General features: G+C 44.6%; 1 protein-coding gene across 4 annotated transcripts in view; it reads left to right on the top strand.

The window, feature by feature from the left end:
* LOC135920736 (adhesion G protein-coupled receptor E2-like) overlaps positions 1–20,207 on the top strand; it is a 565,456-nt gene that overhangs the window by 286,320 nt on the left and 258,929 nt on the right. The window contains exon 1 of one of the 4 annotated variants that reach the window (XM_065454970.2): positions 12,707–13,708. The exons of the other annotated variants lie outside the window; for them this stretch is intronic. Within the exon in view, the coding sequence (XP_065311042.1) occupies positions 13,609–13,708 (100 nt within the window). The 5' untranslated portion in view covers positions 12,707–13,608. Of the gene's footprint in view, positions 1–12,706; positions 13,709–20,207 lie in introns of those variants that run through there. 4 annotated transcript variants of the gene reach the window in all.

The following is a 20,207-nucleotide window of genomic DNA, read 5'->3' on the forward strand; positions in this document are numbered from 1 at the left end:
AAACGGCCAGCTTCTGTTTTCTAATTAGCCTAGCATGTCTGCTAGCAGAGCGAGGTTCATTCAACGGTGAGCGTACTCCAGTAGGCTCGGCTCCCTTATACAGTCGAAGGCCAGATGCACTGCGTCTTTGTGGGAGGAGTTCGCTTTCAAATCTTAGGTTACTAGTTGCTGCCCACTATAATATTGCTCTTGTGACGGGGGTAGTACTGCGACAGCAATTGTATAAAGACTCCAGGCGAATTGCTGCCGCTACCACAATGTTCCACATATATATATATATATATATATATATATATATATATATATATATATATATATATATATATATATATAATCACGTGATGACCGTAACTGAGAACCTCCGGCACAGAACCGGGGTACAATAACCATTAGATCCCTGACGCACTCCTCAGAAGATGGATAGGTGGAATAGACCATCGTTAAATGGACTCGCTATAACTCACAACATGTCTTTGGATTGTGATGGTAATCAGAATATCATTTGTTACATTCTCTCCTGTTCATGTCGTGTTCTCTCTTGAAGCCTGACGTGTGGGTCTCTTCTACACTCTGAGAAGGGCTCTGCACTCTTTGAAGCCCGTCTTGCACGGAAACAATAATCGTCGCGCACTCTGCGTACATTGGCTTTCGTTAGCACCCTGGCCTCGATACTTTCCTGTCAGAGACGCCATGTCACGCCGAAACGCGCAACCCGTTCGTGAGAAGAAAGCACCGAAAACGAAGAGTGCGTGCTAATTCACGGCGCATCTATACATTCGTTGTCCACGTGAGCTACCACGTGGCATCCGAGGTCGAAATGGCTCCAAGGCTGGACGGCGACGCAGACGTAATGAAAAAACTGGTTTGATAAATACATTCCCTCAATGGAAGCAAGGAGAAAGGAACTTGCGACGATTCGCACGCGCATTGACCAGAAGTGACCAGAAGTGACCAGACGGAACCAGAAGTGACCAGTGACCAGTGACCAGTGACCTCCAACTAAGAATATTTACGGACAACGTTTGCTACAGTTTTCAGGGTCTCAAATTCGGAATAAACTACCAGAAGAAGTAAAACAAGCAATTAATTTTTCATCCTTGCGTTAAAAATACTTGCTTAAGCCTGAATAATGATTTTTAATGTGAAGAATCACGATTTCCTCTTTTTAGAAACTCGCCGAAACCTGCCAAAAATATCATTTAACTAGTGTTTCGATTTTGTCGAGATTAATAATGTACATTTTGAAGCTTCATAAAAATGCAGGAACTTGCCTGCAATCCTCTTAACTAGGGTTTTATATGTGTATTAAGAATTGTTTAAAACTGTAACGTGCTTTTCACTATTTCGCATTTCCTTTTGTACGCTCGTGCAATTTATTGGTGTACAACAAACATGTGTATGCACGTGATGTATCTTACTTGCTTTGTACTTGTTGGATGGGACCGAAATGCCAAAACACCCGTGTACTTATATTTAGGTGCACGTTAAAGAGCCCCAGGTGGTCAAAATTTCCGGAGTCTTCCACTACGGCGTGCCTCATAATCAGAAAGTGCTTTTGGCACGTAAATCCCCCTAATTTCTTGCTTTGTACTTGTAATTATTTAGTTTTCATTGTACCCTTAACTAGCATGGGGCTATGGGTCCAACCAGTTTTCATATCTCTGTACGTTCTATGTCTGCAAATGAAGAATTGAATTGAACCTTTCTACCAGCTAATTAGCAAAAAGCTAGCCCTCGACCCTTCACGGTATGTAAGGCACACTCCACACCATCGCAGGCATACGAAAAACTCCGTATAATGCCAGAACCTTATGATTCAAATACTAATTTTTCCCACGCACCATTGACGATTGCGACTGTTTAGAGTTTGCGTTATAATAGGTCGCTTTGTTGTTTTCTATCGTTTTAGTAAATCATTTGCAGCACGCTACCACGTGCCAGAGTGAGCCGACAAAAAAAAAAAAAACACGATGACGACACAAGCAGCATGCTGACGGTACGCGAACACTGGGATGGGCCGTTGCAAGATCGAAGGACGACAGCGGCGCTTGGTCCCGCTGCCACCTGATTGAGCGGGTCCTGTCAAAATATAATTTCTACATGCCGGGCGCCAACGTCCGTGTGGTTTTTCCTCGCCCACAGATTGGTCACCAGGACGTGATTCGTACGCGCAACCTTCTTGTTGTGTTTTACTTTTATTTATTTTTATGACTGTACCCTGCTCGGACCTCGATAGATAAAAGCAAAAATTATTTGGGAATGGCATTTAGTTCTCTCATTTTTCGCATGTCGGTGCCGTCATGCAGCTTCCGCTGTTTCCTGGAAGAGAAACAACGAGGGGCAGCGATGGTGATGACTATGACAACAACAACAACAACAACAACGACAACAACAACAACAACGACAACGACAACGACAACGACGACAACGACGATGACGACAACAGCGAGAACTACAACAACAACAGCAACAGCAACAACAGCAACGACGACGATGACGACGACGACAACAGCAAGAACTACAATAACAACAACAACAACAACGAGGTAAACAAGAAGTAGAGACAATTTTATCCCGTATCACAACGACAATAGCTGCAGCACAACCACCCTGGCGTGTGTGGCCGGCTGGCGGAGCACGCAATGCCTTCGTTGGAGCCACTTAGCCGGCGCAACGAAAGAAGAAGCGGAACGCCGAGGCGAGGCGTGCACGCTCGCTCGGCGCTCATACGAGGCGCGTACTTTGTGTTTGTGTACATTTTGACGTCCAACGTCCCATTCGCCAAGTTCCCGATGCCATAAAATAGCCGGTCGCCCCGCATCTCGCCGTTGCCCTAAGGCACGCCGGGCCGGGCGATAGGCCTTCTGCTCGCGCTTATTACTCGGGATCCGTTGGGACTGCAGAATTCTCACGTGATCAAATAAAATCACGATAGTCCTGTTTTAGACGATAAGCCTTTAGGCGAAGTTAGTAGTAGTAGACAGCGTAAAAAAAAAAAAAACGAGCCATCGCCAAAAGTTGTTCCTGAGTTAGTTGGTTAGTGACTTAAAACCAAAAGTTGGGGCGCAAAACAGACGAGCAGGAAGTGAGACACGAACGACTTGAACATAGTACCTTGCTGGTGAAGCAGCGCACAAACACGGACACAGTGAAGACAAGCAGGAATAGACGACACTCGCTGCACTCGCAACTATTTTATTTCGGAACACAAACTTCAAGTTTATATACCTGCGCACCCTGAGGCGTCAAAGCAAATCATGGTAAGATTAAAGGCTTTTTTTTATATATATATATATCGTTTGCCCGCTCATACTCGGGCGTCACAGGCATTGCACTTATCTGTCATGGTGTGCAATCCTATCCTAATTTGTTGCAACCCTAACAACCATTTTTTTTGCACATTTTCTTTTCTCTTCTTTTTAGTGTACTTCCAAAAACGCAACTTCACCATGGCTTAGATGTACAGATGGCTGACTTATACAACCCTCTCCCCTCTTGTGAATATGAAAGGCTTCGATTATTTCCCTGGTTAGTTGATCCTTATGGTGTGATAAAACTGTGGCATCATTGTAAAGTGGCCAGCACCCATGTTGTGAGCAGTGCCCCTTAATATGGGAATGAATGTTTCCCCCCAGTGACCTTTTGTGCTCTAAAAGTCTCGTGTTTACACAACGACCTGTTTGGCCGATGTATACTTTCCCACACGATATGGGCAAACAGTAGACTACAGAAGACCTGCACTCGACAAGTTTTTCTTTGTGCTTGACTGTGCACTTACGTCCATTTTCTTTTACTTTTGTCGAAACTCTACGATCCAGTCCGGCACATATTTTTTCGAGTTTGTTAGGCGCTGAAAAAACTACTCGTAGACCGTATCTGCCACCTACGTTTTTTAAGTTATGCGCAATTTTGTGTGCATATGGTAGTGACACAATTTTTTTGCTGTCAATCTCTAGTCTGTTGCGCTCTTTCTGATAGCCATTGCGCACATAACGGATCAACTTATACGCTGATGTACATAGTACATGTTTTTCATACCCTGCATTCTTTAGTCTGATAACCTGTTGGCTGAATGTTTCTTTTATTTTTTCCGGGCAAGACTTAGTTAAGGCAGCCCTCAGGCACGAGAAAGCTATGCCACTTTTTACAATTTTAGAATGTCCCGAGTTATAACTAAGCAAGGGTTTTTGTGATCGTGGATTGTATGACCAGCAAACGTGGTCCGGTGTGGAAGTTAACGCCAAATCTAAAAATTGTAGCTTGCCATTCTGCGGCAACTCAACAGTGAAAGCCAGTCCTTGGCTGTTGTCCTTGAACACTTTTAAGACTTCATTCATTCTTACGTCCAAAACACCATGTTCGATTATAACTAAAAAATCGTCCACAAAGCGGAACACTTTTACCGCTAAGTCTTTAAGGTTTGCAACTATCGCTTTGTCAATACTACCTAAAAAAATTGTGCTAAGTACCGGAGCTACTTTTGAGCCTATACATATACCGGACTTTTGTCTGTACATAACATTATTCCACATTACAAAGGTGGACTCAAGGTAAAATGTTAATAGTTCAAGAAATGTATTAACTGATACGCCACATTTGCTGACAAATTCCATCTCGTCGTTGTCTTCCGTTATACAGTGCCTAACACTCGATAATAAGGGACCATGCGGAATATTGTAATACAAATCCTGTACATCTATGCTGAAGAATTCACAACGTCCAGGGTTAGATGTGCTTAAGTACGTTACTAACGTTTCAGAGTTTGGTAAAACGAACGGATCGGTAACTATCAAGCCATTAAGGTGGTTTTGAAGGAATGAAGATACAACCAACTGCCACGAGTCCCTTTCTGATACTATGGCTCTGAACGGAACGTCAACCTTATGTGTTTTCGCCACGAAAAACAATTCGAGATGTAGGTTGCACGAGCGCTTAACTGCAGAAGCAAGTCGCTCAAAATTGTTGCTTGCGAGTAATGTGACTGCTTTATCCCTCACCTTTTTAGCTTTTACGTCGACACGTACGAAATTCTTTCTGACCGCTGACATCGCCTTCTCTTGGAAGAGACCTTCAGGCACAACTACAAAACAACCTTCCTTATCAGAAGTCAGAAACCGTAAATCGTTCTTCACGCCAAAGTTCACTAGATTCCTTACGTGTTGCTCTTTTCTGTCGGCGGTCATTGTCCTGGAAAGCACATCCATACACTCTGTAATGAAACGTGGACGTTCTTCTTCGGCCACACGACGCGCCATGGTCTTGGTCAGTGCTACTTTTTCTGGTGGAGTGAAGGCCGGCTCCGAAATAAAATAGTTGCGAGTGCAGCGAGTGTCGTCTATTCCTGCTTGTCTTCACTGTGTCCGTGTTTGTGCGCTGCTTCACCAGCAAGGTACTATGATCACTCACCAACTAGCCCAACTTTCCACGTTACTGAACTTCATTTCCATTACAACGGGCCCTTTTATATGTTCGAACAACTTCAAGCAACATGACCCTAGCACCCTGGCTACAGTTATGGCGATATGCGTTTGCAAGGCAAGAGTGGCATCTTGGCATGTAAGGTACAACGTATGCCCCCAGGAACTCGAAACCATGTGCGGTTTCCTTCAGCCATCTTCAACACACTCAAAACGCATTTGTAGGATTGTGAAAGCCGAATTATGGAGACAAGCAAGACATTTCAAGGATTCCCTGAGAGTAACGTGCGCCTTGCTTCACGGTCGAGAGCACAACAGACGCTTCAGGGAATGGTGTAGGACGTCCGACAGTTTGGCGGAGTGGTTGTGGGCGACCACGAGACCACACCTACCTAGACCAAAGAAGCACAGACCACCGGAGGGCAGGGTGGTCACCTTGGGAGACGCCACCGTTCCCGAGAACTACAAAAGGATTCTTGGACTCGGTCCGAAGTTCTCCTTCGAGCCGGCCTTCACTCCACCAGAAAAAGTAGCACTGACCAAGACCATGGCGCGTCGTGTGGCCGAAGAAGAACGTCCACGTTTCATTACAGAGTGTATGGATGTGCTTTCCAGGACAATGACCGCCGACAGAAAAGAGCAACACGTAAGGAATCTAGTGAACTTTGGCGTGAAGAACGATTTACGGTTTCTGACTTCTGATAAGGAAGGTTGTTTTGTAGTTGTGCCTGAAGGTCTCTTCCAAGAGAAGGCGATGTCAGCGGTCAGAAAGAATTTCGTACGTGTCGACGTAAAAGCTAAAAAGGTGAGGGATAAAGCAGTCACATTACTCGCAAGCAACAATTTTGAGCGACTTGCTTCTGCAGTTAAGCGCTCGTGCAACCTACATCTCGAATTGTTTTTCGTGGCGAAAACACATAAGGTTGACGTTCCGTTCAGAGCCATAGTATCAGAAAGGGACTCGTGGCAGTTGGTTGTATCTTCATTCCTTCAAAACCACCTTAATGGCTTGATAGTTACCGATCCGTTCGTTTTACCAAACTCTGAAACGTTAGTAACGTACTTAAGCACATCTAACCCTGGACGTTGTGAATTCTTCAGCATAGATGTACAGGATTTGTATTACAATATTCCGCATGGTCCCTTATTATCGAGTGTTAGGCACTGTATAACGGAAGACAACGACGAGATGGAATTTGTCAGCAAATGTGGCGTATCAGTTAATACATTTCTTGAACTATTAACATTTTACCTTGAGTCCACCTTTGTAATGTGGAATAATGTTATGTACAGACAAAAGTCCGGTATATGTATAGGCTCAAAAGTAGCTCCGGTACTTAGCACAATTTTTTTAGGTAGTATTGACAAAGCGATAGTTGCAAACCTTAAAGACTTAGCGGTAAAAGTGTTCCGCTTTGTGGACGATTTTTTAGTTATAATCGAACATGGTGTTTTGGACGTAAGAATGAATGAAGTCTTAAAAGTGTTCAAGGACAACAGCCAAGGACTGGCTTTCACTGTTGAGTTGCCGCAGAATGGCAAGCTACAATTTTTAGATTTGGCGTTAACTTCCACACCGGACCACGTTTGCTGGTCATACAATCCACGATCACAAAAACCCTTGCTTAGTTATAACTCGGGACATTCTAAAATTGTAAAAAGTGGCATAGCTTTCTCGTGCCTGAGGGCTGCCTTAACTAAGTCTTGCCCGGAAAAAATAAAAGAAACATTCAGCCAACAGGTTATCAGACTAAAGAATGCAGGGTATGAAAAACATGTACTATGTACATCAGCGTATAAGTTGATCCGTTATGTGCGCAATGGCTATCAGAAAGAGCGCAACAGACTAGAGATTGACAGCAAAAAAATTGTGTCACTACCATATGCACACAAAATTGCGCATAACTTAAAAAACGTAGGTGGCAGATACGGTCTACGAGTAGTTTTTTCAGCGCCTAACAAACTCGGAAAAATATGTGCCGGACTGGATCGTAGAGTTTCGACAAAAGTAAAAGAAAATGGACGTAAGTGCACAGTCAAGCACAAAGAAAAACTTGTCGAGTGCAGGTCTTCTGTAGTCTACTGTTTGCCCATATCGTGTGGGAAAGTATACATCGGCCAAACAGGTCGTTGTGTAAACACGAGACTTTTAGAGCACAAAAGGTCACTGGGGGGAAACATTCATTCCCATATTAAGGGGCACTGCTCACAACATGGGTGCTGGCCACTTTACAATGATGCCACAGTTTTATCACACCATAAGGATCAACTAACCAGGGAAATAATCGAAGCCTTTCATATTCACAAGAGGGGAGAGGGTTGTATAAGTCAGCCATCTGTACATCTAAGCCATGGTGAAGTTGCGTTTTTGGAAGTACACTAAAAAGAAGAGAAAAGAAAATGTGCAAAAAAAATGGTTGTTAGGGTTGCAACAAATTAGGATAGGATTGCACACCATGACAGATAAGTGCAATGCCTGTGACGCCCGAGTATGAGCGGGCAAACGATATATATATATATAAAAAAAAAGCCTTTAATCTTACCATGATTTGCTTTGACGCCTCAGGGTGCGCAGGTATATAAACTTGAAGTTTGTGTTCCGAAATAAAATAGTTGCGAGTGCAGCGAGTGTCGTCTATTCCTGCTTGTCTTCACTGTGTCCGTGTTTGTGCGCTGCTTCACCAGCAAGGTACTATGATCACTCACCAACTAGCCCAACTTTCCACGTTACTGAACGACTTGAAGTCGAGAGTATGAAGGAAGCCCGTCTGGTCGGGATAGATAGATAGATAGATAGATAGATAGATAGATAGATAGATAGATAGATAGATAGATAGATAGATAGATAGATAGATAGATAGATAGATAGATAGATAGATAGATAGATAGATATAGATAGATATAGATAGATAGATAGATAGATAGATAGATAGATAGATAGATAGATAGATAGATAGATAGATAGATAGATAGATAGATGGATAGATAGATAGATAGATAGATAGATAGATAGATAGATAGATAGATAGATAGATAGATAGATAGATAGATAGATAGATAGATAGATAGATAGATAGATAGATAGATAGATAGATAGATAGATAGATAGATAGATAGATAGATAGATAGATAGATAGATAGATAGATAGATAGATAGATAGATAGATAGATAGATAGATAGATAGATAGATAGATAGATAGATAGATAGATAGATAGATAGATAGATAGATAGATAGATAGATAGATAGATAGATAGATAGATAGATAGATAGATAGATAGATAGATAGATAGATAGATAGTACTTTTATTCATGTCAATTCTCATACACCAAAATCAGGCCTACCAAAGCCTCACCAAGGGCTTGAGTGGCAGCGCCTACTTAAAAGCTGCCTACTTAAAAGGAAGGGATCCGGACACCGAGCAAAATCGTTTAAAATAGATATTTACGACATATACGGACGCCACCTTCCAACTGCTTATTCACCAGAAACCACGCAGTTTAATAGGATTAAACAAAACTTGTTGCTGAGTTGGTTGGTGCATGAGTTAAAACCAAAGGTTGCGGGGCTAAGCATACGAGGATGAAGTGAGACACAAGCGACATATACGGGCGCCAACTTCCAACCGTTTAATCACGAGAAACCATACATCGCCAAGGCACGGGTTGAGAGGAATTTATAGATATGTCACAGACTTCAGCAATGCCTCCAGCCCTGAACTCACTCCGACAGCAGCGTTTTCGTACAATCCAGAGCGCCATCTTGTTTGTACATGCGCGCGTCCCTAAAGTAATTGAGACGATCAAACACTTCTCATAATTGGTCAATAAACGAGCGGTCCCTGAGCGCAAAATGGGGGGAGTGGGGGAGGGGGTTAGGGGCTTTTAAAGAAATAATGAAGTAATTTAGTAGTGTGTTCAATGTGGCTGGTTGCCTCATCTTTAGATGCTGTTCTCTTTACTCGCTCGTCCTGTGTTGCACTGTTCCTGTTTTTATTCTAATGAAATGATTGAGTACGCGACACAGTATCATCGATAACGACAGCGTTCATCGTCAGATAATTAGGGCTCTATAGACAATGTCAACCACTTTTCAAGGTTCCAAGTGCTGTTGACATAGCATACCACGTGTTTCTGTGATGACTGGCCCAAGATTTTTTAACGTAACAGGTTCGGGACAACATGATAATATTAAGTTACCGCGGTTCATGGAGTTGTTGATCATCAAAATTTTCAGGATTATAGCAAGATTTACTATTATCTTTATTTACACAAATGAAGTTCTCAGTGAAAGTCTTTGCGGAGCATCTTCTAAGGAAGGAAGGGAAAACAAGCGGTGAAAGACAGAGAGATTAACCAGATTTAGTGTGCGGTAGGCTACTGTGCACAGAGGGATGGGGTGGGGCGGAAAATATAAGGGAAACGAAAGAAGGCAAGCAAAAAAAATGGAGCTCAGTGGTTCGCACATTCTATAGTTTTTCAATGAGCGCGGTTTCTTTTAAAAAGTATACTAGCGCTTTTAAACCAGTTCGGGCCGACGTCGGCTGAAACCAGGTTCCAAGAACTCTGGCTTCCGTAAGGGGACGGTTGACAATCTTGTCGAGGGTGGCGCTGAGGACTTTTCTTTGCTCATTGTAATGACGTCAGTCCCACAGAACGTGCGGTATATCGTCTATTTGCACCCGCAAACTTCGCGTTCCCGTCGTGTAGACATCCCGATGAGGTATGAGTACGCATTAGTAAATGCTACTCCAAGCCACCGATCGATGAATGAAATTGCCTGCCGGGATTTTTCACTCACGACCAACGCCGCCGACGCCGGTGACACCGGCTTTTCTGCGACACGAGCTCCTTAACTCTCTCGCGTTAAAAGTTACCTCCCGTCGTGGTCAGCCGTGCGGAAGGCGGAGCTTCAGATCCTGATCTAAGAAACAAAGGCGCTGGTTTGTAAACTCCGTCGAATTCCATTGGGCCAACGGAAGCTCGCCAGCAAAGAGCACGGAGCTTTCCCGCTGCGTCTGTTCTTGACAACGGGATATAGCGACGCAATCGCCGCTGTTGTGTGAAGATCGAGCGGCTGCGTCTGCTTGCTCGTTTTCAAGTAACCCGCCATGACTTGGCAACCAGTGAAATACGATGTCATGCCCTTTTTCAACTGCCCGGTGGTAAGCTTCTCGCGTGTCCACGACAAGTCGTACGGTGGGGTCCACGGCGTAAACTCTGCAGGGCGACCTTAGAATCGCAGAACATCTCAGGAGCGTTTTCTGATTGATCATTTGCATTGCTGCACGCAGAGATACAAGTCTGACATCCGTCGTGGATGTCAAGTGCGATGTCCTGTATTTTATCACTGTAGATTTTGCTGGGACAAATACTGCAGCTGCTTAACTAGAGTGCATGACCGACCCATCGGTGTAAACATGTAAGCGGTCACTGTGGGGCTCATGTAGTATCAATAGTGCTTCCTGCTTCAGTGCTGCAGACGACATTTGTGCGTTCTTCCTAATGCCTAGAAGGGTAAGGAATACGCGAGGTGAATGCAGAGACAACAGTGGCAACGAAGGCTATGCTGCTGGGTCGTAAGTCTATGGTAGCGATGCTCAGTGAGTAGTCAAGAACGAGACGGCTGAAACTCGTATGCAGCCTAGTTGTCGGCAGGCAAGCAAGATGATGAGAGAGTGTTCTCGCGACAAGTCTATTGTGCACTCTTAGAGAGTCAACTGCAATGTTCGTTGCTACCGGGCGGTCACGCGATATGGCGATTGGGGCTACTGTCGACGCACACTTAGGTCGAGGCACGTCCGTAGAACTTGGGCCGGTATACTCTGCAGTGTACGGAGGTTCGTTTTACTGGTGCTACCCAACACTGGCCGGGTGCATCTCAGGAGACGCGTAAACAATGCGTGGTACAGCTGTAGCATCGATTACACAGATGCGTCCCAGGACTTTCCGCCGACAAATTTGAATACATGAACTATTGCTGTCAACCTCTTCTTTACATATGAAGTATATGGCGTCCAAGACAAATCAGGGTCGATAATGACTCCAAGAAAACGGTACTGTGTTTCATCAGCAACTACATGTCCATTTATGCGTACAACATATGGAGTCATTGTTTTGCGTGCAAATGAGGCTAATTGGCACTACTCTGAGTATAGTTCTAGGCCTTTCACATGTAGGTAAGAACACGTTTGTGTGACTGCCATCTGTAGTCTCGCTCCTATCTACGAACTTGTCACGCCGGACGCCCAGATACAGATATCGTCTGCGTAGATGGATATCGTAATCTTCCTTGGCAATGATCCAATAAGATGCCGAACCGTAGCACTGCTAGGCATATTGTAATTCTATCGTTAAAGTAGGAAAGTACTGAAAGCCTAACTTTCTTTTACAAATTGTGTGTCCTGCACTATAGTTTCGAGCAACATTTACCCAGAATATGCAGCGAAATGCATTGCTGTTCCCATTATATTGTATCTCCGAGCCGTACAATAAAGCTCCATGGAAACTTGTTAACGTGAAAGACGTAGTTAACTCCAACCTGTTCAGTTTCCCGGTGCTCAGCAGTAAAATAGAGACCTCATATAGCCATATAACACCTTACCATGCACACAAAGTCAGAAACACAGACCCTTTATAGTTCATAATTGTGCACATCTGAAAGAAACAGCCACGAAAGTTGCGCTTGCCTAGTTCCAGCCACTTCTTTTTTTCGCCAGTTCCCTGGCTCTCGCTTTAATCCTAGTTCGCTTTGTTCATATGGAGCTCCACTTCCCTCTCGGGTTACTCTGTGTATCCACTGCCCTGCTCCTACCGTCATTCTATCCATCCATCCCTCGGTGCATTGCTTCATTGATCCTTCTAGCCACCTCCTCCTTTCCATTTCAGCCCTCTCACCCCTTTCATTTTTTTTCTTTTTTTATATCCACCCGTAGTTGCCGAGTCGCTTGAGTAGAGAGCGGCCTCCGCGATCTGTCGATTCATCCGTCCAGCGCTCGCATGAGGCCGCTTCCTCGGCGCATGCGTACTGAGAGGGCCAGTTTGCTCCTGTGTCTACTTCTCCTCCTTCACTGCTACAACAACCCCGACTCTCTCTCTCTCTGTCTCTCTCGCTCTCCTCTAGCTCTCTCGTGCGCTCCGCCATCATCCTCCAGAAGAACCTCGGCGCTCCGCAAACGGACCGCGGAGAGCGCGCTCGGCTCTCGTGCAGTGCGGTCACGCTTTTCGCTTCGTGCTTCGCCTCGACGCAGGCCACGCGCTTATCTGGCTGTGTGTGCTTCGCGTTCGCGCTTTCCTACTCATAAAAAAATAGCGGCAGCTTGCGCCGGGCAGAACACACGGCTCCGGTTAACGCTAGAGGCAGCCTCGGCCATCGCAATTGTTTACCTACCAGTCGCGTTGAAAGTGCTTGCTATCGTCTGTCCGGCAGGTGCGCCGTCTGCTTCCGGCCGTCCGCTACCAGGCGACAACTTGCGGATTCGTCTGTTGTGGCAGGTCTGCGACGTCTGCGTCTCGCCGTCTGTTCTCATCGCGCCGTTTCGGCGGAATCGTCCTGCGGATTTTTTCGTCGTTTCGGATGTTGTAGCCGCAGGGCGGTGTTTTTAAAACGTGTTCGCCGGATACAGTTGCTTCTGGAGAAGACTCAACGACACCCCGAGCGTCGGAAGCCAGAAATAATTCAGCGTTATCTTTCATCTCTACTCCTCTGTGCCATCATCGTGTCTCCACTTTGTCGTCTGCTGTTCGTGAAAAAAAGCCGTGTATCGTGCAACATGACTGCGCTGCAAGTGTCAAGCGTGCGCTCGCGAGCATCTCCGCTAGACTTCTGAAAACTAGAACAAAGTGCGGTTTCAATGTGAACAGTTCGAAAATCACACCGCTACCAAAGGCTGTGTCTACTTTGCGTCGCTACAAATTCCGAGAAAAAGACAACGGAACTCCGCGAATACGGCGTGCCCTGAGTAAAATTACGCTGGTTGTGGAGACCAACTTCTGAACTGAGAATTTGTGCGTGTTTCTTGCTTCCACATTTTTTTCTTATCCTTTTACTGCGCAGTCGTCACTTCTGATGTGAAAAACGATGCAGGTCGCGTTACTACGTGTTTTGCGGTGAAGTATTCGTGACTTAGTTTGCAGAAGAAAATGTGAATCGTCTCCTTTCCTCGTATCTGTCCCGGTTCCGGTTCCCGCCATGATCGAATGCTCCGTTTGCCGAGGACCGTTCGGATTAACGGCTGTGCTTCGTCTTGTCGGACTGCTGCTTCTGTGCCACCATGCGGGAGCCAGAAGAGGTAAGTGATAATCGACCGGGAGATTCGTTTCCAGTTTGGTCCTCCGTATTTTTCTTTCTTCTTCTTTTACTCTGCCAATTCTTGAGATGTGCGCTAATTTAATTCGATGCGTTATAAATAATTACGATTGCTCTTTCTGATCTGTTCACAGTATTGCTACCATATATAATGAAAAAATAAGGAGATACCACTACGTAGTAGTAGTACTAAAGTAGTAGTATTTTTGTAGTAGTAGTGCCGCAGGCTATACGTTAATACTGCTGTAGCAGTAGTAGTATGCAGAAGTAAGCAGATGCTAGTACTCTATTAGAAGCGGTAAGATAAGAAATAGAAGAGATAAGAAACTGCTACTATAGTGAGGGGATAAGCAGATACTATCACTACAGTAGTAGTAGCAGTACGAAGAAATTATTAATACAAACCACAACTATTTTTTTATCAGATTAGGACAGGTACGAAGAAATGGAATACACGCACACAACTTCTATTGCTCCTTCTATACGGCGGTTTTGCAAGAGCTCAGCAGGCCATACGTTATAAAAGGGTGTCATCAGGCCATAATCTCCTAACTTCTCCGTCATGTGCACATATCACTCAGTTTTAAAGCGTAACCTACGCTTTCATTCATTCCTAATACTGCTAATATTAAAAACAATAATAATAAGAAAAAATAAGTCAATGTCATACTTCCTTTGGGCCACGTTTTAACGATTAGTGTCATAACTAATAGTGCAAGAAGTACTTTTTCGTTATTATAACAGTTTACGTATCACCGTAATAAGCTGACAAAAACAGCAATAAACAAACAAAAAGAAAGAAAGAAAATGACTACTACGGGAACTGCTAGTGCAACTACGCCGCCACAGCTAGGCAGTCGTTGTCGTTACGTTTATGTTCAGAACTCCGGCAATTCTCGGTCTGTTTACAACGCTTTGCGACTGGCACTGGAAGGTACTTCTCCGCTTCCTCGTCGCCCAGAAGGAAAAAAAAAGTAATGTGAGAGAAAAGCACGGACATCCACACACACCTGAGTGGAGTCGAGAAACAATATTCGCTGACTGCGTGAAACGGCGGCAATCTTCAGCTTGACCGCTTCTCTCCGCGCTTGTAAACACATAAGTCTTGAAGGTGTCGTTGTAGGCGCCTGTGAAAATTATATTCTCGAAGCGACTTCGGGTGCGTCCGACGATCAGAGGGTGATTCCTTTTCTTTTTTATTGCTTGAATCGTTTTATTCCAGGCTTGTTAAACACTTGCAAGCAGAAAGCTAACCGCACTCACAATACTCGTAGACTGCGAAAGAGACCAAGACAGCACGGAGCTGCAACCATTTTACAGTTGATACCACGCCTACAACCCGCTTGTAACAAACTGGTTCGCGCGGTAAAAATAATGCGGTGTATTTCAAATAAATTGATATGGTCAAACACGGTTACAGCAACAATTACGAACTTTCGTATTCATTTCGCTATACACATTTTAACGATGCGGCGAGACATTGCTTAAACATTTTATGGCGACTTGCTGGCGAAGCATCACGTATGAACGACGCAGCAATGGTATAGCGTCCATCTCAATGTTAGGTGATGCGCCTCACAATGCATCCTGCGTCCGACCATGTTCAAGTATGCTCACCGCACGACGGAGAACAAAGCGTGTTCAAAAAAGCCTGTGCGAAAAAACGAAAACAACAGCGGACACCTTTATGGTGACTCTTGTGGGCACTCGGAGTTCGATATGTGCAACGTCAAGTCCGCTTTGAGAAATATATGTCGCACTTATGTGCAAAACCCGGGTTCGTTAAGTTGGATCTGACGGTATTCGTTTTAGAGTTCTTCGGCTATGAAGGTGCCTACGAATTTTGATTTGTGTCGAAGACTTGTAATGAAGATGGTTACACGGCATGAGGCTACGCGCTTGTCGCGTACGCTGTGTAAAGCTAACAAAAATGCATCCATAGCACACTTGATTGATTGATTGATTGATTGATTGATTGATTGATTGATTGATTGATTGATTGATTGATTGATTGATTGATTGATTGATTGATTGATTGATTGATTTAAGGTGGAGTGACTCGTTATAACATTCCAGTCGACTTGTTCGATGAATACGTTGCCGCCACAGTGAAACATGAAAAGTTGTCCTTCACTATAATCAACCAATATTTTGGCGGCTCCCGGTACAATAAGCTGCTCATGATCCCTCCTTGAAAAGCGCGATCATGCATGTCTGCGAAGTTTTCGACCGAACGTCACCAATGCAAAAGCACTTCTTACATAAAATGAAACAAATAGGATCACCGCAGTTCTCCCCAGTGCGGTGTATCAAAATGATGAAGCATACTTACTCTGCTAATACAGCGTGTTTGCACTGCAACGAATCGTCATAAAGTCCGCAGTGACTATATCTCAGGGTTATCGCCTTCCGTTGGGTACCTGCACCATGGACTGTTGCCGCCTGTGCTTCGAATGCTGCGAAGGCGCTGTCAGTATTTTTATTTATACACTGATCTCGGCTAAATACTCCATTTCTGTGTGTTTTGTGTTGTGTGCTTCGCGAGTGTTATGCGCCTGTCGCATGTCCCTTTTGTGTCATATTAGTTATCATCGCATTCACCCAAAGTAACAAGCCAAGCATACTGCCGGGCAAAACACTCCGGTTTCGAACAACCGATAAGAAAAGTAATGAATAAAAAAGCGCATCACTATATGTAACTGCCAAACCACCAGTAAGCGCAGCTAACAGCTAACAACGAATAGCTTCGGTGGAAAGAACATCTGTTTGTCGAGTCGGCATTTATGTTTAATATTTGTACTGCCACTACAGAAAGTTGTTGGTAACGACTGTATTTTCTGCGGAATTGCAAAATGAAACAACGAACACTGCTCAAATATCCTAGCGGCAAAAATACGCACCTTCAAGCGCATTCTTCGTTAAACAAAACGAATAACTCCCTATAGAAGCGGTCAACAATTCGCTCACATTGATTACTAGTCCATTACACTGACTATTATATTACATTGACAATCATCGTCGATGGTTTCTGCACAAGATTTTTATTGTGTGTGTCATTGGGAACCTTATTGTAAAGGGTGTCCCATATATCATGGACCAAGATTTAAAGACATACAAATGCCACGTAGCTTGACCGAACCAAGGTACTGTTGTGTGCCGTCGCTTGGATATGCTCAGATCATTTATTTGAATTCCGCCTATAATTACTTAGTTAGTGTTAAACAATTGGTCAGCTTCCTAAATATTATCATTACATGAAACGTATCATTGAGAAAATTGGTGAGCAACATGAAAAAGCTCCCGATACAGCTTTCTGTTTCCCAGTACGTGCTGCATGAAAGTGTTTCTCCGAGCGTGAAACAAGCGCAAGATTGTCTCGAGCGGGCCAGTCGCGCGTCAATATTGCATGCAGTCGCGAGAAGATAATCTGGGTATCTGCAAGCTACGGCGAACAACATTAGCTTATCTCCAGCTACGTCGAATCTGCATATATATATATATATATATATATATATATATATATATATATATATATATATATATATATATATATATATATATATATATATATATATATATATATATATATATATATATATATATATATATAGTTGTGACCACATGTACATATAATGGTTCGGAGTAGTGCTCCGCGCCTGCGTATCGCGAGCCAAGTATTTCACCAGTGTGGGTCTATTGCTCCGTGGCCCATTCGGACGCTCCCCAGGGTCGGTCGTTTCGTAAGCGAATCAGGACCGGTAAGCCACCGTTAGCAAGGCAACATGTACACGAAGCAATTCACTGACGCAAAGCGAACGTGACCGGACTACGTCTGTTGCCCGGAGGGAACAGAGTTACAAATAGTCGTGACCCACGACGTTTACCATGGTAATTTCTGTCAAACTACGCCATAACATATCCAAATGGTCACTTTAGCGTCCACTGATGGTGCAAGGAAGAGCAACTCAAGCGACTTTATGTGCGTAATAAAGAAATCGTCGGTACAAGCAAGAAATGTGGCTTCATCATTGCCATTAGAACATGCGCATGCACTTAGTAAAGCTGACAATATCTTTTTTCCTCACGACTTCCGTAGCCCAGCCATGGTTCTACGAAACTCTAGGTCGAATCAATAGCCATTGCTTTCCATACCCAGCTGTCTGCTTGTTCTGATATTTTTCACTGTCCCTTTTTATTTCTCATCGTACCTGAAGTTTTCTTTCTCGTGGAGCTAAAAATTCGCCGTGGTCGCAGAATGGCACAACATAACATTGAGGTGGTGGCTTCAGCTTTTATGCTACCGAGAATAACGACGCTCTTGCTAACTTTGCCCGGACAACTTCCACACTTGCTTGATATGTCGCCCACGAGGAAATGGCATCCCTTTCTGACGGTATGAAAAGGTGCGCGTCGTTGAAGTATGAACACCAAGGTGTAAACCTAAGGATAAAAAGCTTAGCTTAGTCGTCTTTTTTCGTTCTCCAGTTCAGCATTCTACCCCGTCTGGAACCGCATGGCATGACCGAACGTAACTTATAGGTCACAGGATTTACCGACTTGTATACGACTTGCTGACAAATTTAGCGAGTTACAGTGATAGCAACGTGCCTATTCGAAAACAAATTAAGCGTCTCTCGCACGCACCACAGCGTGAGGATTGTGGCTGAATGCGATCCCGTTCGTCTCCTTTGTTAATCAATGTGCGTTGCCCGTTTTCAACGCTAGTGATCAAGCTGACAAATACAGTTTCCATGGCAACAGCGGCCTTCGCAAACGAACGAACCCTGTCGCAGTGGGGTGCTGAAAGAAAAATTGGTGGTGTTGCTTTTTTTTTTTTTTTGTTCGAGTCGGTGCTTAAGAATGAGTTCGTTTTCCTGTAGGGTCCTACGTCGTTCCCGAAGCTTAGCCAGTGAGTACGTGGGCGATGCTTTCACGTTTTCCGCTGCTTCCTCCGCAGTCATCGAAGTAATTTTTTTGTTTCATCTACACTGCTTTGCACCACATGTCTAGTAGCTCGTTCTCAAAAAGCTACTCATAGGCTACATGGACTTGTAAAGAGAGAAACCGACCTAATTTGGTAGCGAACATATACTTAAGGGAGGCGATCAGCCACTTACAAACGGGCCTTACGAACGGAGAGCTTTCAGTTATAGCACATTTTTTTCTGTTAGGGTTCCTTTTACTAAGCCTAAAGATCCCTTCTTAGACAGGCTCGCAGTTCGTAACCTACTGCCAGTTTTCAAGTTATCCAATACAGCTTAACAAGTGTGGCTCACCTAATGCAAGTGCGCCGCCTTTTGTACTTACCGTTGTACTTCCCCGAGTTCTTTCACCAGATCACTTCGAGGAAGGCAGGGCAAGTTTTCTCTAGAAATTGAGGAGAAGCGTCTTAGTCCTATACGCATGAACGTCGGTGCTCACTTCCACCAAAAAGCACGAACCTTAGGCACGCGACAAATGCGGGCTGCATTTTTCGCCACACTGCATTCGCTGTCCTAATGGCACGTACACTAGTACACTAGCTTCTAGAAATGGATTTCCGAAATCTGCTGCGGAGAGAGTGAAAGATAGATAGCGAAGAGGGGAGAGGTAGGGAAGCCAACCAGGCGAGCATCCGGTTTGGTATGCTACGCTGGGGACAAGGGAAAAGGGGAATAGAAAGGGGAAATGGGGAGTTCGTGAACACAGTGTGCGTACGACGCAGTGTGTGCAGTGAAGCGCCGTGACACCAACGTCAAATTCAAGCACATTCTGCGTTTCACGCCCCGCAGACGCTTTGGGCTGCCGTCACTCAAACAGATCGGCAGCAAAGAATACAGGACTCTTGCCTCCGGAGCCAATATTGGTGCTTCCCCATAGCTGGTGATGTGCGTGCGTTAACATCACGGGTGACAACCCAGCAGCCGGTTGTCGATAGCAGTATTTCTTTAAGCCTCTTGCAGTCAAGGTGGCTTGCTGGGGATATGCAGGCCCCAATAAGTTTGAAGGACACAGTGTTTCTTTTTCTACATGCGGGCTGAGCAGAAATGCCGGTTGTCATCTGGTTCATGTTCTAGTTACCACTGGGCACATTATTTTCAACAGCATTCGCCAGTTCTGGGAGGAGCACCGATTCATGTTGCCACAGAATCTGAAAAACGTGCTTTTCGGGGGCTCCAGTAGCTTTCCACAAGTGTCGGAGCTCTGCTTCTTCTCAGAACTTTTGCTGAACGTCTACGCTATTGCGATGCTGCGTCTCGAAATCCTTAAACATATGACGTTGTGTGGCGACATCTATCGTCGCGAGGCTTTGCTCAGTTTACCTACGTTGAAAGGCGCCCGCCACTGCGGCAAGTTAAAAGCAAATCAAGAAGCGCGCCAATGTCCGAACCGGAATCTGAAGTGTTTTTCACGAGGGATTTGCCGACAGCCTGCAGGAACCGCTCGGTAAAAGAGAGTGCGCGCACGTCAATACTTTGGTCTGCGTCCGTATTTCTGAGGCT

Source organism: Dermacentor albipictus, chromosome 6 (assembly GCF_038994185.2).
Source record: "Dermacentor albipictus isolate Rhodes 1998 colony chromosome 6, USDA_Dalb.pri_finalv2, whole genome shotgun sequence".
Lineage (NCBI taxonomy): Eukaryota > Metazoa > Arthropoda > Arachnida > Ixodida > Ixodidae > Dermacentor > Dermacentor albipictus.